The 26,750-nt window shown below is 38.0% G+C and overlaps 1 protein-coding gene across 4 annotated transcripts in view; it reads right to left on the reverse strand.

Annotated features, from left to right (window-relative positions):
* The window catches only part of LOC131432756 (protein crumbs), a 145,597-nt gene that overhangs the window by 22,559 nt on the left and 96,288 nt on the right, over window positions 1–26,750 (reverse strand). For all 4 annotated transcript variants that reach the window (XM_058599258.1, XM_058599257.1, XM_058599256.1 and 1 more), the window contains 2 exons: window positions 11,106–11,803; window positions 86–2,211 (listed from right to left, as the gene is read on the reverse strand). In XM_058599258.1, coding sequence (XP_058455241.1) covers window positions 86–2,211; window positions 11,106–11,803 — 2,824 coding nt within the window. The remainder of the gene's footprint in view (window positions 1–85; window positions 2,212–11,105; window positions 11,804–26,750) is intronic.

Below are 26,750 nucleotides of genomic sequence, written 5' to 3' on the forward strand. Positions count from 1 at the left end.
GTTTTATTGATTAGTGTCAGCAAAGCGAGGTGTTAGTCAGTTTGTTGCCATAGGATCAGCAACAGGTCGGTCGAGAACTACTTACACGAAATCATTCCAGGTGTTGGCACAGATGGCATCGTGTTTGCAGGGTTGATTACGGCACAGGTCGTCTGTGACAACGCCCTCCAGCACCGAGCTGCGATCGATGGTGACTTTTCCGAATGGTGGCGGTAGAATCAGACCTTCTTCGTTCAATGGATACAGTTCGACGATCATGGCGTGGGATCCATTGGACACCTGAACGTCCTGAATTATACCCTTGAAGAACTGCTTTTCCGCGAGTTTGTACAACTCATCTTTGTACAAACTGTTAATTGAATCGGCATACGGCGGAGGTCCACCCAGATACAGTACCTGAGCATTGAGTTGACCCGAAGATGAGAGTGTTTTTCGGAAGTATTCAGTTCCATTCAGTTTGACCTGTACCAGCGTAGAGTTCCGGATGACTTCAATCAAGTGTAGATAACCGTTGTCAAGTTTGTTACCACCGACCGTGTAGCCTTCGGGTGTATCGTTGAAACTCATACGGACGAGCAGTTCTCCTTTGGACAGGAAAGCAGCCACATACGAGTCATCGGCCGGGTTTTGATTGTTATCCATATCCTGATCACTTCCAAGGTAGAACACCATACCTGATCCTTCCCGGGTTCGGATAAACATTGAAATATCCAAAACCGATCGAATGGCGCGACGCGCTGACTCACTTACGATGACCTTGACAGCTGACCGGGTGGTGTTTTCGTGGCCAAATGTCGCTGCAGTTATGTTGTACTTGCAAGTATGTCCCAAATGAGGCCGCTGACAACTGCAGGCAAACGTATGCCACAGATCGGTACAGTGACCGTTTGAATTACACGGATTCGGTTCGCACTGTGGCGTTCGCGGACATCCGGTGTCGATATTGTGCAGAGTTGTAAACTCTTGCTCCTGACCCGGGAGCACCCATTGCCCATTGATAACAACGTCTTCCATGCAACCGACGAAACTGGATACGGCTCTGGCGATGTGTTTCAGGTAAGGTTGAGCCAGTGTTGGCGTTGTTCCTCCCAGATAGGTGATCGGGAAGGATGTATTGCTACCGTTGGTTCCCTCGTAGGAATTGATTGGATAGATCGTTTGTTCTTCGTTGGCCGACAGAACCAAATGCGACGAGTTGATCGCCACAAACACCTTCTGCCATTTGCTATCGTTCAAGCCGGATCCGATGAATACTCCTTCCCAGCGATTCAGCAGTGCCGAATGGAGATTCAGTCGACCGTTGTTCAGTACTAGAATGTATGAGGTAGCTCCATTTCCGAATGCTAAAATTCCATTCGGTAAGGTTGTCTTGAATCTCAATTGGATATCGTATCCTTCGTCTCGGGAAGTGTTCACGATCAGTAAACTACTAGCAGCAAGCGACATTGTCGTGACGGTATCACACGTTTTTCCCTGAAATCCCTGCCGGCAGGAACAGTTAAACTTATGCTGAGTCTCATTTTCCAAATACGGTATACAAGCACCACCGTTCAGACACGGTTCATTGACACACCCTGTCAGTCGAACCGAACAGTTCTTTCCTCCCCAAAGCCCATCACAATCACAGTTGTAATTATTGCGCCCATCCATACAGGTTCCATGAACACATGGTTGGTACTTCAAGCACTCGTCAATATCCGTCTCGCAATGGAGCCCTTCAAAACCCGGATCACACTCGCACGTATAGTTCCCGATTCCGTCAACGCAATTCCCGTTTTTACACGGACTGCTGTCGCACTCGTTGATGTTAACCTCACAATTTTTACCCATCGTTCCGGGTACACAAATACACTCGTACCCACTGGCATTTTGGAAGGAAAACTGTTGCGAAAAAATGGCCGGCAGGTTTTTATTGTTCGAATAGTACAGTGTTATGTTGGACCGCTGTAGACACTTTCCCGAATACTGACAGGGATTGGATTCGCACTCGTCGACGTCTTCGTCGCAATTTTTTCCACTGTATCCCGGGTAGCACTTGCACGTATAATCGTTCACCTTGTCGATACACTCGGCACCGTTGGTGCAAGGATTCGATTCACACTCGTCGATGTTGAGCTGACAAAATGAACCGGAATATCCGGTCTGGTTACAGTTGCACAGGAATCCGCCCAACTGATCGATACAGCGACCTCCGTTCAGGCACGGTTGAGACTGAAATGAGAGAAAGAAAGTGTTATTGGCGTTCAAGAATTGTTTTTGTTTGTTACAAGAGATGTCATAATATCGATCAATTAATCGAGTAATTGATTAATAACCCTGATAATCGAGTAAAATTTGATCGATTAGTTTAAAACTAACATTCGATTATTAAACTAATCGAGTAATTTGAAAAATTCAATAACACAAATCGAATAATTAAAAGAAGAATAAATTAATAATGAGTCATTGAATAATCGAGAAATTCGAAAAATCCGAATATCTTAAACCAGGGATCGGTAACATTTTGAGGGATTCTTCAAAAAAGTTTGTTGCATACATTAGCATAATCTTTTCAATTTTGAACAGTTTTGATCCAAGTTAATTGCAATTTTTCGGTTTCTGCATTTTCGTTCTAAATGAGAGTTTAAAATTCTAAACACATCCCGATCAACAGAGCATAACAGGATTCTATCAAAATTATATATGATCTTAATATTTATGTTTCATTATGTTATAAATATGATTCCAAATCAGAAGCAAACATTCAGATTTTATTAAGATTATATCAAGTCCAGATATTATATTAAGGTGAAATGTAGCGGAATGCGCGAATCGCGTTTTTGATCAATTATTCAAAAACTAGACCGATTTTCGAAAAACCAAAAACACTTAAGTTTTCGAAATCAAATTTATCACAACTAAGAATTCTTAGAATTTTGAAATTTTGCTTTGCCGAGCCGTAATTGGTTTTTGAAATGTAAAAACCGTTACAATTCCGTTCGACGGGGATGGTTTTTTTTAACTGAAAAGTAGTGTTTGTAGCAGAATTTCACAAAGAATCTGAAAATGCTACTCCAAATTATAAAATTTTAGCCAAAACAACCGGAATTAGGTCAGTTCGTGCTCGCATCTCATCCGACACAGTCGCAAATCGTTTACGGTCGAGACAACAGAAACAAAGACAATACAGTGTAGTGAACAATGTAGTGCACGAAATGGGCAAATACGATTTAACAAAGCCAGAAACTTAGCCTACAAGGCCAAATTCAGTATTGTATTGATTTCAAGCGCTGCAAAGTTAGACCAGCAGCAACCGAAATTGAAATCTTGCTTAAGGCACGAATGCATCTCAACGTTAATGATGTAAGTGAGATTCAATTCAACAAGGCGTCTAACTCTGTGTACATTATGTTCAAACGTGAAAGAGATGCAATTGCATTTGCTTCGGTTAATAACGGGGTACACAGTGTTGATCATGACAATGTTAAATTTAAAATCCCTGTGTCCATGGCGGACAATGCCATAGAAGTATGCGTGCATGACCTTCCTCCGCAGATCAGCGATGGGTATGTTCGGGAAAGTATGTCGCAGTACGGTGAAGTTCTTTCGTGGTATACGTAAAGCAATTCCATCTTACATCATTTGTGATCAAGACGGGATACATCCGTGTAAAACGCTGAATACGTATGAAAATCAACCGGTTACATGTCAGTTTTTTGAACAACCTGCACACTACGGCAAACCTTGCACTGAAACTGCGAAAACAAACAAAACAAACAAAAACAAGAACAACCGCTCAACAATGGAAACTAGTGAATGCAGTGCTCCTGTTTCAAAAACACCTTCACCATCTAACCAACAAGCAACTGCAACCAATGTACAACAAGACGCTTCTACAGTAACTAGCTACGAGATCAAGACTGCGAATAACGAGGAAAACGAAAAAAAGACGGTTTCGGGGCTGTCCATAAAAGACGTCACGCCGCAAGGGGGAGGGGGGTGTTTCACAAAACGTGACCTTTTTGACAGGGGGAAGGGGGGAGGGTTGTTGGAATGTGACGACCAATATTTTAAATGAGCACATTTTTGAAATTCCTAATTATATTACTGCTTTGCCCTATTTCCTGAAAAAATCTTCACAATAAACGTTTACATTCTATAAGAAAAAGTGTATTTGTTAATGTAAAAGCTTCTTCTTGTAAATTCGGAAATGAACGATGCAGGAAATCGTTTCTGTTGTGATTAGCAAAAGTGCACGGAGGAGTTAGTAAATTAGCGAAATTCACAAATTTTGCCTAATATGAGTAAAAATAAGATGCCTTCAAACGGTTTAACTTAAGTTATGCACTGACAATTTTAGTCAAGTTATATGAGTTTGAGTGCACCAAATGCTTGGAATTATGGATTTTTTAACTTTCGGAGATCTAATGATAGGTAGTAAACAGATGTGGATTATAAACCACACAAAGAATGAAAGAATTTGTTTGTTTGGTCAGTCGCATCGAAATTTCATGCTTCTTGATGTAATTAAAATTCATTCAGCAAAACCATGTTGGCGGAGTAATATCAATAAAGCCAGCAAATAACATTAACATATATGCTGTGGTTATCAATAATTATAATGATAAGAAAAACAAGTTCAATCATAAAGCGTGTCATGCAGCTGATTTATTTACCCTGTTTAGCTTGAATATCATACACAGAAGTAACAGCCCGGGTAGAAGTGATTTGCAAACCAATTATTAAAAACCAAACATCTCAATGGTAGAAAATACCATTGTTTAGTTTGAAATAAGAGTTTAAATATCAAAAATCATTCCAAAGTCTGCATGAGAAAATAGCAACAAAATATAAAATTTAACCATTGTAACTTCAAAGTAAGAGCAAAACATTTATTGAAGACGAATTTTTCAGTAATTTGATTTTCTAGCTTTGAGAATAGTATATCATAAGAATTTCTGTTATCTGATTCTGATGCAGTTTATTGAATTGTATTTCGTTTGAAAACGGAACCACTGGATCAATTGTATTTAAAGAAATTGGTATGCCTCATCAATAACGAAATAAGATATAATAACAAATCTTGATGCTAAATAAATATCTAATCTATCTAGAAGATTCCTTCAATGAAATATCAAAAAATATGAAGTATTGCTTTGGCAGCACAGGAACATTAAGACAAGATATAAAGGTAAAATTTGTTATTATTTTAATTTTTGTTTACTATTCACATCTACCCGGGAGAAGTGCAGGTTTTGCTAGGGCAATTCAAACGCAGCGCCTGCTGTGTGCTCGAACCCTGCTCCTGTTACTAATAAATTCTCTGAGGTGGATGCAGATACTTTCACAGAGGTGTACACGCCGGTGAGCACTCTGCTGTATAGTTTGCGTAGAAGAAGCGTGGACACGCAAAATCAGCAAAATAAAACAATTTATCGTAAAATTTTCGGTTTTCCTTGCAAATTTTTCATAGTAAGGCCAGATCTACTCTCTATCAATTGAAGTTCACAGAAGTGTTCGCTCACCATCACGCGCCAGTGGTCACTTGGGCGTATTTAGACTAGAGCGCGTGTGAGCGATTCATGCGAAGAGAATGTGTTTCACTCGCGCCAGCTGCTTTAACCACAAGCACACACTCAAATGCTGTCTATTCGACACTAAGAAGAAGTGCGCTTTCCTCTTTGTGCGGTGCTTCGTTTTTTGCATCCTCGGTGTGGACAAAAATCTGACTCCAGCGTGTATCACTCTGGTGAAATGCCATCTCTGGTAGAGAGTGCTGTCAAATTAACAATATCAATGATTACGATCCAAACTTATTATTTTCATGAAATTTTTATCTAGCATTTATTTCTCTTAATCTTGTATTCATTTTATTGCGAATGAAACAACGGTTGCGAAATCAAACACGGGATGCATCAAACGAGAATATATGTTGAAACTACGTGAACCGTGCCATAACGAAACCGGTATTTTCCCAAACTGCTACTGTGACAATTTGGGGTGGGGAGTCAAAAATTTCCAAAAATAGCGTGACGTCTTTTATGGACAGCCCCATATCAAATAATGACGCGAATTTATGCAGCATTGGGTTTTGTGTTGAAATGAAAACGAGTTGAATACAATAAAATGTGTATTGTAAGAATTCGTCTATTTTCTAAGTAACTGTCATTTATAATGCTAAAAATGTCCAACTCAGTTGAGCTCAATGCATTGATGTTGCTGAAGCAATAATGTTTGGCTGCGTAATATCATATAATAGGTATTATTTTAGATTGTAGCAATTTTTATACCAAAACTAAAACATATTCATATTCACAGATCCACACCTCATCACCAGTTATGATACATTCGATGAATGTGGGGTCACTATCTGCGTTGGAAATCATCTCTTTGGCCACATCAACACGACGCTGTTTTTGAATGAAATTCAGCTTTTTGGCACCAGCCGAGAAGCGACGCGTTTCAAACCCAAAACATCAGTTAAAATGTGTTCGGCTGATCCATAAGAGATGCCCAACAACACAGCAATCTCTCTAATCGGTACAGAACGATTTGCTTCGCCGATTCAATGTTTTCTTCAGTAACAGATGTTGCTGGGCGGCCAGGGATCTCATCATGATCCAAGCTTGTACGACCACCATTGAAGCGTTTCTACCACTCGTATGCCTGTGTTTTTCCTAGACACGATTCACCAAAGGCCTTTTCTAACATTTTCAACGTTTCGGAACACTTAAATCCATTTGCAACACAAAATTTGATGCACTCACGTTGTTCTATATTTTCATCCATTATAAAAATCGCCACACGAAATTTTTTCAACTTCTTTGTATAGACGCCAAACAAAAACTAATCGTACGATATGCGTCAAAATTTTACAGAATGTGTACAAAAGTGTTGCCAACGTTGAGAGAATAAAAGTTTACCGATTGGACAAGCGCGGGAATTTTAAAATGAAAATTCCGGTTCTTTTTTGATCATAAGGTATACATGGTTAGCAAGCTAGTCAATACATATACATATAACCTCATGTTAGTTATTCATAATTACTCGTGATTCATAGCTCTAGTGTAAGAGTAATCACTAACAATAACGATTGAATTAGCATATGTTCAAAGTGTGAAGGATCTATTACGTCCAGTCTTATTTACAAGTTAACATAACGAGAGGTAAGCCCACTGCGCTCAATCACTGAATAAAGTTCTGGTATCTATGTGTCGGTTTTTCTTGTTTTGCTTTGTGCGACGGTTCGTTCAACTGAAGCGGATAAAATTTTGCGCGCAATTTATGACGCTACATTTCACCTTGAGGGCCGTAATATTTCAGGTAAAATTATACTAGAGAATTGAGAAAAAAGACTTCAAACACTTTTGTCGTTCATGTTTTTGACTTTCAACCTGAAAAATGCTGTGCTTCAATAAAGAGCAGTAACAAACATTTTTTCCAATTTCACATACCTGAAGATGCTTTTGAAAACCATAATTTGATATTTGATTTTGAAATGACGGCCTAAATTTCAAATTTGAGAACGTTTCAATACTTAAATTGTGTAAAGTTTTTATTGAAATATAAATTTTAAATTGAAAATAAATATTTTTCAAGATGATTTTGCGCTTATTCTCGTACGGGGTAATTTTGTTTCCGAAAACACAAAGTGATATGTGTTAAAAATTTCAAAACGTCTTCAAAAGTGACGCTGCAATAAACGAAACTCGAAATCTAAACTGGGCTCAAAACCAAAATCTAAACTCAGCTCAATACTTTTCGATTTATAGGTCTTTTAGTTCAGATTGATAATAGCGACTTTAGTTTTACCCGGGGTCCGGTAAATGTACTGGATAGATGTACTGGAAATAGAAAAAAAATCTTTAAAAAATTCGTATCGAATTATCTTTAGTTCTTGTTGTACTTTATAATATGTTGATCTGATGATTTTTTACGTAGTTCTAAATAAAAAAACGGGATTAATCCACTTAGCAGTGAGATGATACCTTTTTTTTATCAATCCGCATATGTTTTTTGCATGGATATTCTTAGGTATTTTAGTTCTCACTATTTTAATTATCGTCGTTTTAAACGGCAAATTGAGATTTTAATCACTCATTACACTGTAATGTCGAAATCGTATCGAATTTCAATCTTAACGTGTGAAAATCGATTGAATATTCCATGAGATGTCGAAGTAAGTTCCACTTTAGAGTTCTTCGTCATTATTTATGGTATTTCCAGAGCTGGTATTCAGGAACTAGCATAACCCAAAATGATTCGAATGGCCATACTTTAATACGCCAAACAATTTACATCTTATATATCGGTATGAATTTTGAAAACTCATCATCCTGTAATTCCAGAAAACTCATTATTTTGTATGAGACCATAAGTCCTTTAATTTGAATTTTCGTTTTTGTAGCTCGATTTGGCCTTTTTGAGAAAATGATTGAGCTTTGAGAAACAATTCGATACTGAAACCTGAATTCTAAAATCGGTGTAGCCGAAATCAGTTAAGTTCACCTGAGTGTGTAGATATCTCTGAGAAATTGTAGTGCGAATTAAAATTTGGGAATACATTCCGAATCCAAGAACGAATACCGCTTAAACTGAAATAATTTTATTTGGTAATCGACTATCCAAATCTGCAAATCTGCAATCTGCAGACTATCCAAATATGCAAATCTGATTCGAATGGCCATACATTAATACGCCAAACAATTTACATCTTATATATCGGTATGAATTTTGAAAACTCATCATCCTGTAATTCCAGAAAACTCATTATTTTGTATGAGACCATAAGTCCTTTAATTTGAATTTTCGTTTTTGTAGCTCGATTTGGCCTTTTTGAGAAAATGATTGAGCTTTGAGAAACAATTCGATACTGAAACCTGAATTCTAAAATCGGTGTAGCCGAAATCAGTTAAGTTCACCTGAGTGTGTAGATATCTCTGAGAAATTGTAGTACGAATTAAAATTTGGGAATACATTCCGAATCCAAGAACGAATACCGCTTAAACTGAAATAATTTTTTTTTGGTAATCGACTATCCAAATCTGCAAACCCGATAAACCTGATTAATTTATGTGTTTTTAAGACCTCTCATTGAAATCATAGATGATTCTTAGATTTCATTTGAATCTAAGATCGGTTTAGTGAATTGCATTATTTTAATTTCGTTTCACATATCATCCTGTGGTTCCGCAATCAGAAGTCGGATCCAAACGTAATTCAGGAACCTTGTTTGGGAGTATACTACTTTTCATATGAGTCTGAGTGTGTAGCAAACGGTTTAGCCATCTCCGAGAAAATTGAGTGAAATTATTTGTCACACACGCATTTGCTGATCTCGACGAACTGAGTCGTATGGTATATGGAAGTTATTTTCTTCCAGCATTTATCGCTGTAAGTACTTTAAATCAATATAATTATGGAATTACTTTCTACTCGAAAATGCTGGCATCATCTGGTTTACATATGGCATATTCGAACGATTATGTTGCCAAAAACGAACGGTGCTAAAATCGGTCCGAGGCAAAATATCATGTTGTATACAGTCTTTTGAGTACTTAGAAACAAATGTATGTAACAGTATAAAAAATCGTTTTTATGGTGCTCCCAAGCATTTCTTTGCAAGACAGCGCTCAAAACTCCTACTGCTGGAATAGGGGGAAAAGTCGCTTATACAAAAATGTCGATATCTCCGTTGAAAATGAACGGATTTTAACAATCTATGGCTTGTTGGATAGCTATTACCTTGTGGAATCTAAGTATAGAAACATATTCTGTTTTCAAGGTGACAAGTGTGACTGATACTGTCAAAAAACTAAAAATTTTGACATAAAACTTCGTATAACTCAAAAAGTAAACATTCGATCTCAAAACCATTCAATAGCGTTCTGGGTGACGGGGAGACCTTTCATTTGCGACTAGTTTGATCAAAATCGGTCCAGCTATCTCTGAGATCTCGACCTCTTAGTTGACAACACACATACACACTGACATTTGTTCAGTTCGTCGAGCTGAATCGATTGGTATATAACATTCGGCCCTCCGGGCCTCGGAAAATTTGTCTAAAGTTTGAGCGAATTCTATACCTTTATATATATATAAAGGTAAAACGTTGTTAATATTGCATTGAAAAATGTTCACTGGTGACGCTCGCCTAAGGCAAACTAAAGTAATATAGAATCACTTTCACAATTTTTGGATCCAAAATCAGTAAAATCGAAATGAGTTGGTTAGGTCTTCAATTAATAAGATCTACAAATTGCAGATATCGCATTTTACCCGTTGTCATCTATATCATTGCATGAACATTTTTACATTCATGAATCAAACAAAAACGATTAATAATAATACCTTCGATTTAAAAAGTTAAATCTATCCTTATCTTATAAATTTATGATAGTCTCATTTCGTAGTATTTTGATTACTTCCAATCCGGAACCATGAGTTGGGATTCGAAATTTGCAATGTAGAGTTGAAAGCAACCGACCCGCATTATGAGACTTTCCATTTGAATCATTTTTCTGAGTCAATCTAGGTAGATATCATACAATCAAACCGGTATGATCATCAATCATAAAAACTTGATATTCGAGTTATAAGTTTTTAGTTTAGTATCATTATCATCTTTATTTTTGTATTTATTATGGGAAACCTAGAAACGTTTCATGTTTAATGTTATTGTACGACCGAGCACAACCTTGCATACAACCCTCTAATTTTTTCTTTAGATTTTTGAATCAAACATAAAATGGATGATTTCCAACAAACGACTTTATATTAAAAAAATTTTCAAGTAATTACATACATATTCCCATACGTATGGAAATTGAGAAATATGTTCTGAATCCTCTTCCTGATTTTTTTTCTGGGAACGCGTCTGGTTTCTTGCCTTGTAAAGTAACATCCAAGCAAAAATAATTTTCTAAAATCAATTAGTCAAGAGTTGTTGAATTAAAATCGTAATATTAACACTCGTGTGATTCACAACAACATTGTTACTGAAAGGAAATCAAAAGATGAACTTTCAAAGAGTACGAAACAAAGTAGATTAAAATGTATGCATTGCTTCTCCAGTGAACAGAAACAACTTTTGCGTTTTCTTTTCAATTCATTAACCGATTACTCACCTCACAATCGTCGATGTCTATCTCGCACAGCCGGCCCGTCATTCCGGGGATGCACATGCAGGAAAAGTTGGCCACTTTGTCGATGCAGGTGGATCCTTTCGAGCATGGATTGCTTTCGCACTCATCGATATCGATGCTACAATCTTTCCCACTGTATCCCGGCTGACAAATGCACTCGTAATCATTTTCCCGGTTCAAACACTGAGCATTATTTTTACAAGGATGGCTAAGGCACTCGTCGACATCGAGATCACAATTCAACCCGGTATAACCGGGCGTACAGAAGCACCGAAATGAGCCAGGCGTATTCTGGCAGATACCATTCACACAGATCTTATCTTTAATTTTACACTCATCCACATCACTTTCACACCGTTTGCCTTCGTATCCCGGCGGGCACTGGCAGAAGTAGTCCTGACCTTGCGTAAAGCAGGAACCATTGTGGAGACACGGCGACGACGCGCACACATGATCACAGTTCATATTTTCCGGGCACTGACATTTCCCTCCGATGCAGCGGAACGGTTCCGGACAGTTGGCTGTCGAACAGACCGCCAGCGATTCACAGTGCTGTCCTTCGTATCCTTGCGGGCAGATGCAGGTGGAACTGTTCGGTGGACAGCTACCACCGTTCAGGCAGTTGCAATCTTTGTCCTTGTCCGAGTAGGGCAACGCGATGGGTGATTCACAGCGGGAACCTGGGGGGTGAAAAAACGGAAAGCATTATAAGATCAACCGAGACACGGATTAGTTTTTTCCAGCAGAGCACGCAGTTGTGAACATTCTCACGGTTGCGATTCACAACTGTTTGCTGCTGATCGGCGGCATGTGTTGATATGTTATTTCCAACCTGTAAATCCGTTCGCACAAATGCATGTAACATTTCTACCGTAACCCGGTGCAGGGTGAAGGTGGTGCTCGGGGTGCAGGAGGTTGTTGCTGCCGCCGGTGTCAACGGTTGAACTGTGGCTGGCAAGCACACAGCTGGCACCATTGTAGCAATAGCTCGAGCATGCATAAGATTGTGCCGATTTTTGAGCGATAACAACTTGGCGCCCACCTGGCAGTGAAGCTGTGCCGGCGTTTTGCCGCTCTACGCACTGCTCATTCAAGCCTACAAAGAACGAATCGAAATGTGTGGGTGTATGGAAGTGAAAAATTTGGAATTTTGAACGATTGTATGTAGGGTTAGGACATGATTCAAAATGGCAACCGTTTGTAGTGACGCAAAGGAGTTGAAATGAGAATATTTCCAATTCTTTGCGTTACGCCTTTGGCTCATCTAAGCATTAAGCACAGGTGCAATATTATTTAGGACGCCTCAGGCGTGGATAAGTGACGGCTTATTACTGGCCGAAGGCGAAACGCGAAGAAATAGAAACAAAATACACTGAAGTCTTTATTTATGCGAATTTACGTACCGCATAAAAAAACGCATAAAAAAACCGCATAACTCTGAAAATTCGCATGAAAAAAAAACCGCATAACTCTGAAACTTCGCACAACTCTGAAAATTCGCATAAAAAAGTCACGTAAAAAAACCGCATAAAAAAGACCTCAGTGTATGTATTTTTTGCACAAACCAATAAAATCCCTAAATGTGATCATGATTGTCAGAGTGGCTCATTCAATTATCGATTCCAATTTCCCGGGTTTTCCGGTTTGCGAAATAAAATTCCAGGTTTTATGGCAAACCCAAAGCGTCACTGTTCTGATTATTTTAATAGCTGTATACCAAAACTACAATTCGGAAATTTAAAAATAGATAATATATTTAAAATTATACAGTCACTGAAAAACTGTACTCGAAAAAACAGCAACACTTTCATTTGTTTATGACTTTTTATTGCACTGGTAGAAACTGATCAGCATTCGACCAATGTTTAGGGGAGACTGGGAAAAATATATTTTGTTTTATTAAGGACCTTTAAACCGGCTGGCCATTGGTTCCGTGGGGCAAATAGATAAATTTTTATCATTTATTTTATTCTCGTGTGTTCATTTGTCACACACATACTTATAATAAACGACTCTGAAGTCCTAACTCTACATGAGAGGTTGAGATTTTCATCGAAATTCTGTAAAGCACATCCCATCATCACCCTCAAAAAATTGAACGGCCCTTTTCAGGGTATTCAAATTTCTTGAAGAATTTTTTATCGAAACCGCATTCCACATGGATACAAATACGCATGTGGGACACAAAAATACATTTTAAATATTGGAAATAAATACCTGCTGTGCCAGTTGCAGAGATTGCAGAGATGTCTCTGCAAACAGGGATTAGTTCATTGTCAAAACTATTGCGTCACTTTTTTCTTGTATCATAACGTTCCGCAAAATAATAGCTGTTTTATCAATTGAAAGTTGAGACACCATTTAAGGTATTTCCGTGATAAAATCTACATCCCCCCTAAATACGTACACCCAAACCTCCGTTTACGAACACTTTTTATACGTTACCTTTTTTTACGTACCTCTTTTTACGAACCAAATCCCAAATAACGTAATCTTTTTTTACGAACCTACTTCGTAAAAAGAGGTTTTGTCATTCATCGAAAGCGATTTCCGACTCCATGGAAACTACTACAATATGGGTATTTTTGGAACGGGTTTAACACTCCAAATACCAAGCCTCAAAAAAAGTTGGAACGGTAACTTTGAGCTGTCATAGCTCAGCTGTTTTTCAACGAATCTCGATAAATTTTACACCCTCGAATTTTGTGAAGTTCGTAGATTGATTCCAAAACTTTGTTGCAGACGATTGGTAAAGGAAAACCAATGAAAATTTGATTTTTCCCGTTCCAAGTTTTTTTACGCGCTCAACATGCCTTATCTGCTTTCCAATTTTCTTTCCTTTGGCAAAAACGTCGCATAGAAAATATTGAATACTTCAACTTTACCGAGTCATAACTTTGTTGTTAGTCAACCGATCTTCAAAATTTGTTCACCATTGGAAAGGTACTACTTCCACAAATAAAATGCACTGAAAAAAACTAAAAATAGGGTTGTCTACCCAAAGTTATAATGAAAACTGTAGATAGATGACCTAAGAAAAGATGAGACTTTTTACAATGATTGTAAATATCTCAAAATTCAAAGCGATGACATATATATTTTTACACATCATTCGATTGCTAGTGATACCAGCTATAACTTTTGCTCAACTACCATTCCTGCACAATCAAAAGAAAACATTAAAAAATCGATGAATTTATAAATATATATGAATTTTTCATTTTTTTTTCACATGTTTGTATATAACTCAAAAATTAAAGCGATGACATGTACATATTTTTGATTCAGAATATTGGAATCATTACCAGAAACAATGTATTGATGATCAAAATTATATATCCGTTCAAAGAATCTCGAGAAATTTGGTACAAATACAGAGAATTTCTATTATTGGGAAAATTTTGCCAAAAAAAAAACAAATCGAAACTTTGAAATTTTATGACATATATTTTTTTATTATTTTAGTTGGAAATTTATTGTGAACAAAATTTACAAAAAAACTGGAACTTGGATTTCACTGAAAATCTTAAAAATTTTGGAAAATATACCCAAACTCTAAAAATAATAATGTTTTTGTATTGGACAAAAGATCTAAACAATTTTTATGCTCATCCCAAACGGAATTGTTAACTTCTAAAATTAGGTTTTTTTGTTTTAGGTTTTCCATAAAATCTCAAAAAATCGGTAGAAGATCGGAAATTTCAAAATTTCTGATATATATTGCGTTCCAACGTTTCTGCAAATCAAAGTGAAAATATCGGAATCCGTTTTGATTTAATCTGTTTCAAAGAGACGTAGAATTTGTTTCTATTAATAAAATAAATTTTGTGACAACACGAAAATTTTAAATTATTTCAATGGCTTTGTACAAAAAGAAATAGAACGTAAATTTATATGAATTCCATATACTAACCCATGGCCAAAGAAACCAACTACAATTAAAAAAAATAATTATTGCTTGATTTTTGTTTTACAAGCAAATTTTTAAATTGTCCGCTATCCTAAACGACATCAATTATAATCGATAGAATATAAAAATTTAAATATCACAAACTTAGATTTATTTCGGAATGTATATTTATTTGAATTATTTGAATTTTCTATTAGTAAACAATTTAGAAAAAGTAGAATTCTGAATTTAGCAAAAAAATCATACGAAATTAAGTAAAACTTGTTTTTATCCACCTACTTGTGTAATGATGCCTTTCTCATAACTCTCTTATTCTCATATAAAAATGTATTCTTCAAACAGTTTTGTTTGATTTTTGAAAAACATGAAAGCTAGTGCAAGAACTAGTGTAACCTACAAATTGAAACAGTTCTCAAATCGGTTAGGCCATCTTTCTCAGTGAAATGAGTTCCACTATTTCAGGTACTTATGAAACTGGAATCGCCCCGAATATTGGATTTGCAGCAGCCTTTGCGATTAGCACCAACCAACTAATCTACCTGCAGGTTACAGTTGTCTTCGTCTCGAAACACAACCTCTTCATTTGAATGGTTACTGAATGAAACCCTACATCTATGTTATCATAACTAATTGGCTCAAGTGGCATGTTCCCCTAGTTATTTGGAGATTTGTGCCTTGCCGTAGCTTCTCATCAACTTCCTGACGGGAAGGGAAGTATAAAAGGAACATGGAAGGGAATTGAGAATTGGGTGAGGTGGGAAAACAGCACAAAACATAAAGAAATAAGTCGTCCTGCATCCCCGAAACGATGCTGAACGATCTGCAGGTGCCAAAATGCACGGTTGATAAAACCTCCAACCACCGAGAGGCCTTAGAGATTTTACTAAAGCGACACCATTCTGCATTCTCCGAAGAATGCATAACGATTTCTTCCCGAATATGCACTTGAATTAACATTTATAAACATGCTCGAACATATAAACACAATTATAAACATGCTCGAACATATTTTTTGTCAAATGCAAGAAACGGATTTTTTTCGTTTTCCTCAATGTTAGATATAGCAGTTTAAAAATAATCTGTTTTTGAACTAGTTTTGCTCATAACTTCGGTTCAGAAAACGCTACCTGAACACGCCAGTCATTAAAAATTGGTTTTAAAAAACTCTAAAAAATGTTCAAAGATACCTATACGAAAAGAGAAAAATATAAATGCTAGAGCAAAAAATCTGATTTTTTGAGGAACACCCTAAGTTTCTCTTTAAAAATAGCTGTAACACTAAAACCGTTGCAGATACTACTATGGTGTCCTCAGCAAAGCTGCTCGATATAGGTTTATCTACAATTTTGCCGAGCAATGCAGTCCTCTATCTCAATACATCCGGAAAATAAGTTTTGGAACACCTTAATAATAAGAGCCACCCTAATACCATGTACATCGACATATGGCTTATCTTCACTGATCATTTGTTTTGAAGACATCATAGCTCTAAAGTTTAAGGTTAAGCCACAAATGTTTTTGTCCCCCTAAATTGTGGATCCGGACCACTGTGCCATGCAATATAACTCGGAAATTTTAAAATTTCCTATCTTTTACCTATTTTTTGAGATTCTACGGCAAACCTAAATCAAAATCAGATTTCGAGTAGTTATCAATTGCGTTTAGGTTGTGCATAAAAAATTGTTTAGATCTCTTGTCCAATACAAAAATATTTTAAAAGTTTTAGGTTATTTACTAAAAATTTGAAATTTTCAGTGAAATCCAAGTTTCAGTTTTTTTTTTGTAAATTTTGTTTATAATAAATTTCCAACTAAAATAACAAAAAAATATATGTCATAAAATTTAAAAGTTTTGATTTCATGTTGTTTGGCAAAATTTTCCCTGTATTTGTACCAAATTTCTTGAGATTCTTTGAACGGATATATAATTTTGATCATCAATACATTGTTTCTAGTAATGATTTCAATATTTTGAATCAAAAAAATGTACATGTCATCGCTTTAATTTTTGAGGTATATACAAACATGTGAAAAAAAATAAAAAATTCATATATATTTATAAATTCATCGATTTCTCAATGTTTTCTTCTGATTGTGTAGGAATGGTAGTTGAGCGAAAATTGTCGCTGGTATCACTAGCAATCGAATGACGTATAAAAAGATATAGGCCATCGCTTTGAATTTCGAGATATTTACGATCATTGTAAAAAGTCTCATCTTTTCTTAGGTCATCTATCTACAGTTTTCATTATAACTTTGGGTAGACAACCCTATTTTTCGGTTTTTTTCAGTGCATTTTATTTCTGGAAGTATTACTTTTCCAATGGTAAACAAATTTTGAAGATCGGTTGACTAACAACAAAGTTATGACTCGGTAAAGTTGAAGTTCTCAATATCCCATTCGCGATGCAGGTGCCGCATGAATGCAGATAGGGCACGTTTTGAGCTCGAAAAAAAACTTGGAACGGGAAAAATCTGATTTTCATTAGTTTTTCCTAAAAGATTGCCAATAATAATATACTTAAAATAATCTACAAACTTCACAAAATTCGAGGGTGAAAAATTTATCGAAATTGGTCAAGTAACAACTGAGCTATGATAGCTCAAATTTACCGTTCCAACTTTTTTTTAGGCTTGGTGCTTCGCGTAACTTTTTGAGGCTTGGTATTAGGAGTGTTAAAGAGTAGATTCCGGAAAATGATGTTTGAGGTATTTAGGAAATCCAAGATGGCGACTTCCGGTTGATTGATATTCCTCGAAAACCCTTACAATATGGGTATTTTCGAAACGGAATTGATGAGTAGATGTCAGAAAACGATGTTTGAGGTAGTTTTGAAATTCAAGATGGCGACTTCCGGTTTGTTGATATTTCTCGAAAACCCTTACAATATGGGTATTTTCGGAACGGAATTGATGAGTAGATGTCGGAAAATAATGTTTGAAGTGGTTCTGAAATTCAAGATGGCGACTTCCGGTTTGTTGATATTCCTTGAAAACCCATACAATATGGGTATTTTCGGAACGGGGTTAATGAGTAGATGTCGGAAAATGATGTTTGAGGTGGTTCTGAAATCCAAGATGTCGACTTCCGGTTTATCGATATTCCTTGAAAACCCTTACAATATGGGTATTTTCGGAACGGAATTGATGAGTAGATGTCAGAAAACGATGTTTGAGGTAGTTTTGAAATTCAAGATGGCAACTTCCGGTTTGTTGATATTCCTTGAAAACCCTTACAATATGGGTACTTTCGGAACGTGGTTAATGAGTAGATGTCGGAAAACGATATTTGAGGTGGTTCTTAAATCCAAGATGGCGACTTCCGGTTGATTGATATTCCTCTAAAACCCTTGCAATATGGGTATTTTCGGAACGGAATTGATGAGTAGATGTCGGAAAATGATGTTTGAAGTGGTTCTGAAATTCAAGATGGCGACTTCCGGTTTGTTGATATTCCTTGAAAACCCATACAATATGGGTATTTTCGGAACGTGGTTAATGAGTAGATGTCAGAAAACGATGTTTGAGGTAGTTTTGAAATTCAAGATGGCTACTTCGGGTTTGTTGATATTCCTTGAAAACCCTTACATAATGGGTATTTTCAGAACGGGATTGATGAGTAGATGTAAAAAAACAATGTTTGAGTTAGATCCAAGATTGCAACTTCCGGTTTGTTGATGTTCCTCGAAAACCATTACAATATGGGTACCTTCGGAACGTGGTTAATGAGTAGATATCGGAAAACGATATTTGAGGTGGTTCTTAAATCCAAGATGGCGACTTCCGGTTGATTGATATTCCTCGAAAACCCTTGCAATATGAGTATTTTCGGAACGGAATTGATGAGTAGATGTCAGAAAACGATGTTTGAGGTAGTTTTGAAATTCAAGATGGCAACTTCCGGTTTGTTGATATTCCTTGAAAACCCTTACAATATGGGTACTTTCGGAACGTGGTTAATGAGTAGATGTCGGAAAACGATATTTGAGGTGGTTCTTAAATCCAAGATGGCGACTTCCGGTTGATTGATATTCCTCTAAAACCCTTGCAATATGGGTATTTTCGGAACGGAATTGATGAGTAGATGTCGGAAAATGATGTTTGAAGTGGTTCTGAAATTCAAGATGGCGACTTCCGGTTTGTTGATATTCCTTGAAAACCCATGCAATATGGGTATTTTCGGAACGTGGTTAATGAGTAGATGTCAGAAAACGATGTTTGAGGTAGTTTTGAAATTCAAGATGGCTACTTCGGGTTTGTTGATATTCCTTGAAAACCCTTACATAATGGGTATTTTCAGAACGGGATTGATGAGTAGATGTCAAAAAACAATGTTTGAGTTAGATCCAAGATTGCAACTTCCGGTTTGTTGATGTTCCTCGAAAACCATTACAATATGGGTACCTTCGGAACGTGGTTAATGAGTAGATATCGGAAAACGATATTTGAGGTGGTTCTTAAATCCAAGATGGCGACTTCCGGTTGATTGATATTCCTCTAAAACCCTTGCAATATGGGTATTTTCGGAACGGAATTGATGAGTAGATGTCGGAAAATGATGTTTGAAGTGGTTCTGAAATTCAAGATGGCGACTTCCGGTTTGTTGATATTCCTTGAAAACCCATACAATATGGGTATTTTCGGAACGTGGTTAATGAGTAGATGTCAGAAAACGATGTTTGAGGTAGTTTTGAAATTCAAGATGGCTACTTCGGGTTTGTTGATATTCCTTGAAAACCCTTACATAATGGGTATTTTCAGAACGGGATTGATGAGTAGATGTCAAAAAACAATGTTTGAGTTAGATCCAAGATTGCAACTTCCGGTTTGTTGATGTTCCTCGAAAACCATTACAATATGGGTACCTTCGGAACGTGGTTAATGAGTAGATATCGGAAAACGATATTTGAGGTGGTTCTTAAATCCAAGATGGCGACTTCCGGTTGATTGATATTCCTCGAAAACCCTTGCAATATGAGTATTTTCGGAACGGAATTGATGAGTAGATGTCAGAAAACGATGTTTGAGGTAGTTTTGAAATTCAAGATGGCAACTTCCGGTTTGTTGATATTCCTTGAAAACCCTTACAATATGGGTACTTTCGGAACGTGGTTAATGAGTAGATGTCGGAAAACGATATTTGAGGTGGTTCTTAAATCCAAGATGGCGACTTCCGGTTGATTGATATTCCTCTAAAACCCTTGCAATATGGGTATTTTCGGAACGGAATTGATGAGTAGATGTCGGAAAATGATGTTTGAAGTGGTTCTGAAATTCAAGATGGCGACTTCCGGTTTGTTGATATTCCTTGAAAACCCATACAATATGGGTATTTTCGGAACGTGGTTAATGAGTAGATGTCAGAAAACGATGTTTGAGGTAGTTTTGAAATTCAAGATGGCTACTTCGGGTTTGTTGATATTCCTTGAAAACCCTTACATAATGGGTATTTTCAGAACGGGATTGATGAGTAGATGTCAAAAAACAATGTTTGAGTTAGATCCAAGATTGCAACTTCCGGTTTGTTGATGTTCCTCGAAAACCATTACAATATGGGTAGCTTCGGAACGTGGTTAATGAGTAGATATCGGAAAACGATATTTGAGGTGGTTCTTAAATCCAAGATGGCGACTTCCGGTTGATTGATATTCCTCGAAAACCCTTGCAATATGGGTATTTTCGGAACGGAATTGATGAGTAGATGTCGGAAAATGATGTTTGAAGTGGTTCTGAAATTCAAGATGGCGACTTCCGGTTTGTTGATATTCCTTGAAAACCCTTACATAATGGGTATTTTCAGAACGGGATTGATGAGTAGATGTCAGAAAACAATGTTTGAGTTAGATCCAAGATTGAAACTTCCGGTTTGTTGATATTCCTCGAAAACCCTTACAATATGGGTATTTTCGGAACGTGGTTAATGAGTAGATGTCGCAAAATGATGTATGAGGTGGTTCTGAAATCCAAGATGTCGACTTCCGGTTGATCGATATTCCTTGAAAACCCTTACAATATGGGTATTTTCGGAACGGAATTGATGAGTAGATGTCAGAAAACGATGTTTGAGGTAGTTTTGAAATTCAAGATGGCTACTTCGGGTTTGTTGATATTCCTTGAAAACCCTTACAATATGGATATTTTCGGAACGGTATAATGTTTTAAAGGAATACCAAGTCAAAGGAAAATGGCAAAAACTTTCAAAAGATACTAATAAACCGGAAGTCACTGTTTTGCATTTCAAAACCACCTCAAATATAATTTTCCGACGTCTTCTTTTAAATCTCTTTCCGAAAGTACCCATATTGTAAGGGATTTCAAGGAATATCAACAAATCGGAAGTTACCATCTTAAATTTAAGAACCACCTCAAACATCGTTTTCTGACAACTACTCATCAATTCCGTTCCGAAGATACCCATATTGTTAGCGGTTTTAGGCAATCTCAATAAACCGGAAGCCGCCATCTTGGATTTTGAAACGAGCCCAAACATCATTTTCTTGCACTTACTCTTCACATCCGTTCCGAAAATAAACATATGATGCGCGGTTTCCACAATAATCACACAAAACTTTTTTTACGAACCGAATCCCAAATAACGTAAACTTTTCTTACGAACTACCTCTTTTTACGAACCCTCGTTTAGTTCGTAAATGGAGGTTTCGGTGTAATATCTCTGGAAATATTTCATCAATCTGTGGAATATTTCACAGGCTGATGAACGTTAGTCTTTTCATTGTGTGAAATCAATTTTTGGTGCCAATACCAGCTTTTAGATCGAACATTGACGTCGAAAGAAGAGCAAGTGTGAAAAGCAATTGTGTTCAGTCGCTATGAAAATCCGGATTTGTCGATAAGAACACTGTTTCAATGCACCTAGTGGTTTCATGATGCCTTTCTCATATAACTCATGTTTCCATAAATATTACTAAGGGATTTTTCAAAAAACTTTTCTTTGAATATTGTATAAGAACGAAATATATGCCCTAGATATTAGCGTAACCTTTTGAATGTTAAACAGTTTTAATCCAAGTTAATAGGCGTCTCACCCGTTACAGCGATCCGGACCCAGAATTTGAGTCTAATACCGTTTTCGTTTTTGAACCTAGACGCGGGCTACTCTGACTCCGAGTAAAACGAACACGTGGTACGCGCCCTAAACAACAACTCATGAAAAAAAGATAAAATAAACAAACTCTGCTGGATGCGTGGTGCGACCCGAGAAAATTTTCAGAGCGAAACTGCGCGATTGGAGTCCAATCTAGAGCGACCTCAGGTTGCTAAAACAAACATATCAAACGTTGTTTGGGCGACTCTGGGTCAGCTTTCGGGCTGCTCTGATCAATAAACGAAAACGGTATAAGATTGTGAAAATCGACTCATCTGTTTCTGAGAAAATTAAGAGAGTGCCGTTTTTGAGTTTTTGACTACTATTTCCGGTACTTCCGGAACCGGGAGCTGGGAACCGGTATAGCTGAAATCAGTTGGGCCAGCAACTTTCGTGTCATATTTAAAAAATCGTTCCCGAAAATTAATCAACCTGTATATCCGGAACCGGAATTTGTATCCTGATGAAATTTGGTAGGGTTAGAAAATCGATTTCACTTTTTTGAACATTTTACCTCTTTACTCCCGGGGCCGGTTCCAGGTGAATTTCAATAGCAAGCTATGGGATTATAAGGCCTTTAATTTGAGGCTAAGTTGAAGAAAATCGGTTGAGTGGTCTCTGAGAAAATTTAGTGCACTTTTAATTCATTTTTTTTGCCCCTTTACTCCGTCACTCCTGAACCGGAAATTCGATCCGGGTAACTTTCAATAGCAACCTGCATAGTTTATCTATATGAGAAAGGCAAAACACGCAAAAACTTGGTTTTCCAGCAAGCAATGTCCATAAAGCAGCCCATACACGCTCAGTTTTCCGGACAGTTTCTCGTTACCAGAAGCGACTGAAGAGTTCATCCGGCCGAACGTCCGGTTTTTTGACTGAAGCTTCAGTCCATTAGTTTTCTTATGATCAGAATAATGTGCCTCCAAGGAAAAAACTGATGAAACTGACATGGAGACAAAACGCAAAACTGAAAGGTCACCACACACGCTCAGTTCAGTTAATCATTCTGTTTTTTATTCCATCCAAGGTTAATTTGGACTGTCCGGAAAACTAATGGTGAATGAGCCGCTTAACATTTATAAATCTTTCGATACACAATTGGCAATAGTCAGGAAGGCTGGGAATAGAACAAAACCGAATTTCAGGAACCACCAGAACGATGCGAAGATGAAGGAAATATTACAAAAGAGACTAGATCTTTCGGAACGTACTATGACTAGAAAAAATAAATCTGTCTTCAACTTTCGTGCATACTTCCAAGTACCAGCAAGGTATGAATTCGTTCAAGGTGAAAACTGTACCGACCCGTAATGATAAACAGAATGTGATGGGTAAAATCCAACCGCGAAAGTTATATCGCGAATATTTGACGAAGATTCCCTGCGTGACAATACGCGATAAAGCTTCTGTGCTGGAAGACTTTGAGCAATGTCCAGGTATGTCATTTTCAAATTCAAGTTTCGCATAAAAAATTTGCTTTGGCAGGCAATATGTAACTGTGGTCGAGCAAGCCAAAGCATCATCACTAGCGTCATCGTCATTTACCGTGAAGATTCTTACCGCTCCTACTCCTAGTCATGACGCTCCCTTGTTATTCTGGCTTGATTAGGCAGTTCTTGTCCAGTATAGAGCATTGGCGGGAAGTGTTGATTCAGTACTTTGTTTAAAGAAGTGCTGCAAAGTCCCATCGAATTCTTGTTGAAATTCACGAAGAAAATGATCTGTCGATCGCGACTTATGCACGTTGGTTGATCAGATTTGAAAGTGAGGATTTCAGAGAAAAATACACAGAACGCACAGGTCAATCAAACAACAAAAATGGAAGATACCGAATTGCAAGGATCGTTGAACGAAAGAAAAAAATGATGTAGACGTTAGACGCTAATCCATTTTTGATTCAAAAGGTGGGTAAAGGAGTTCCTCGTTAGCTGAAAAACAGGTAGCGAGAAAATCGAATTACGAACAACCATCGATATCATCGCTGCTATATTGGGGAAGCTAGAGTCGTTCTATTGATTTTTCTTTTTTTTTGAGTTTTGAAGCAAGTGGTTTGCTGAAAAATTTGAAAAAAAATCTATGATATTTTGGGCATTGTCAGGAAGGTTTACATTTTTTTTAAATTGTACTTCTGGCTTTCAAAAATACTTAAAAGTTTTCAAACTTATTTCTTTCCACTTTCGTTTTTAGTACTACTCTGGATTTTTTTGTAATAAATTAATATTTTTTGACGTGTTGAAAATGGCAAATGGCCGTTTTGAATTTTGTTTACGGTTCATCTTAGACTCATCACTGTTCATCAAATGGATCTGCCGAGTTTTGCATTAAGAAGTTTAATATGAACTGCTATGCACTGATGAGTCTAAGGCGTTAAATGCTTCGGTTTCAATATTTTTAGAAAGGTGTAAAACCATAATTTTTAGGTTTGTCTAAAGGAAAGTAACATTCCACCATGCGTCTCCATTTGAGTTCATTTGAAAGAAACGCATGGTGCATTACTACTTAAACTGAGCACTATGCGTTTCTTCTAAATAAAGCTTCAATGGAAACACATTGAAGTTTTGGAAAATTGTTCTCCTTTTTACATATCACCCTGTAATTCCGGAACCGGAAATCGGATCCATATAAAATGCAGGAGCTTTGTATGGGACATAAAACCTTTTATTTAAATCTAAGTTTGTGAAAATCGGTTTAGTGAGTGACTATATTAGTCACACACACACTCACTCACACACACACACACACACACATCAGGGCAGCAGGGACTATGTCCAAGGGCTTGACAACCCTTCCCCCGGCAACTGCGAGTTGTAGGGCTTGTATAGGATGTGGTGGGGTTCGGCAGTGGGTTCTGCTGTACCCCTAAAAAAAGCTGCATGTATCCGCAAGCAAGTCCTACCAAAGCGATCGTGTGCCGCTCTAAGCGCACAAGCCCAAAGACTGGAGCGCCGTTAGGCGCATCAGGGTTGATGCCAGTGAGACCCTGATTATGGAAAACTGGCAGCACACGAACATGGACACGAATACGAAGCATGCCCAGACACTATGTCAGAGAGCTGACAACCGTACTATTCTACTCCCCCAGTAAGGACGGATGACACCTTCTGGAAACGGCGAGTGGGCTAATGGTACCATTGCCTCCGTCCCGTTAAAGCCTTGGCAGGACTCCAAGTACGTTCCAAACCCGCCACCTTAGTCGGTGGAAGTAGGCTCAGTTGACGTTGTCCTGACTCGCGCTGATCTGGCTCTGAACCCTGTTCCCCATAAGGGGCCGGGTCAACCCTAGCATGGCGTCACTGCTGGCAAACATCACCATGAGATCATGAAGGCGACTACTTACGACGGGGGAGGATAGCGGCTTGGAGAGGGGACCCAACAGCATGGAAGTAGGAAATCTCAACAAGGGAGAGAGTTTAGCGAATCCATTCGCCCAAAAAGGTCTACCCAGATCACCACCGACGATCCAAGAAGAGCAGAAAAAACAGAAGCGGGAACAACAAGAGCAAGAGAAGTTAGAGAGAGACCAACCCAACCGCGAGTGCTCGAAGCTGCAGCAACAACAGCAGGAGCAAACACAGCAGCAAATGGCGTGGAGTGCACTGCCGAATTCCTCGAGAGTGGAAGTGGCGAAAAGACTTGTGGACGATCTCTATTATCATATTGATAAGAGACATAACGTTCACAAAAACATTAAGGAGATGGTGGTCAAGATCCGCGGAGCTATTGGTTCAGCCACTAAAGAGCTCAAAAGAGAAATGCAAAGAGCTGAAGCTGCAGAAACTGAACTGGCAGCGGCCAAGATTGCCGCAGCAGCAGCAGTGACCCTTCAGACAAAACCCAGTACGACCTCGGAAAAGCACCAAAAAGGAGGTCGAGGAAAGCTAGCGGGTACGGCCAACACACAGGCCTCGACACCCAAGAGGGTCAGATCTTCACCGGGCGAAGAAAAACCAGGGGCGTCCAAGAAACAGAGAGATACCCTGGGAAGACGCATCGATGTAGGTCAAAGAGATGAAGAGGTTGAAGGGGCAACCAACAACGGTACTCCAGAAACTCCCTGGCAAGTGGTTGGGGGTCGAAAGGACGAGACTAAAACGCGGGACAGCAAAAGGAAGCCTCCTGGAGATAAGAAGTTTAGGAAGAAGGGCGAAGCACTCATCGTGAAGACAAGCGCGGAGGATTATCTTGAGATTCTGCGAACCATAAGACTTGCTCCAGAATTGAAGGAGCTTGGTACGGACGTGTACAAAATCAGACGCACCCGAACGGAAGACATGATCTTTGAGCTGAAAAAAAACTCGAAGAACAAGAGCTCATACTATAAAGATATAATCCAGAAATTTGTGGGAAACAAAGCCGAAGTAAAAGCCATGACCGCAGAAGCAACCCTCCAGTGTGAAAATCTGGATGAAATCACTACCGAGGAAGAGGTTAAAAATGCCCTGAAAGAGGCATGTAAAATGGCTGATGCTGAGTTTAATGTTCGCCTAAGAAGAGGAATACTTGGTATGCAGGTGGTAGTCATAAAACTACCAGTTGAAGCAGCCAATAAGGCACTGGAGATCGGTAAAATCAGAGTCGGCTGGGCAATCTGCCCGTTGAGCATCCATCAGCAG

Source organism: Malaya genurostris, chromosome 2 (assembly GCF_030247185.1).
Source record: "Malaya genurostris strain Urasoe2022 chromosome 2, Malgen_1.1, whole genome shotgun sequence".
Classification (NCBI taxonomy): Eukaryota; Metazoa; Arthropoda; class Insecta; order Diptera; family Culicidae; genus Malaya; species Malaya genurostris.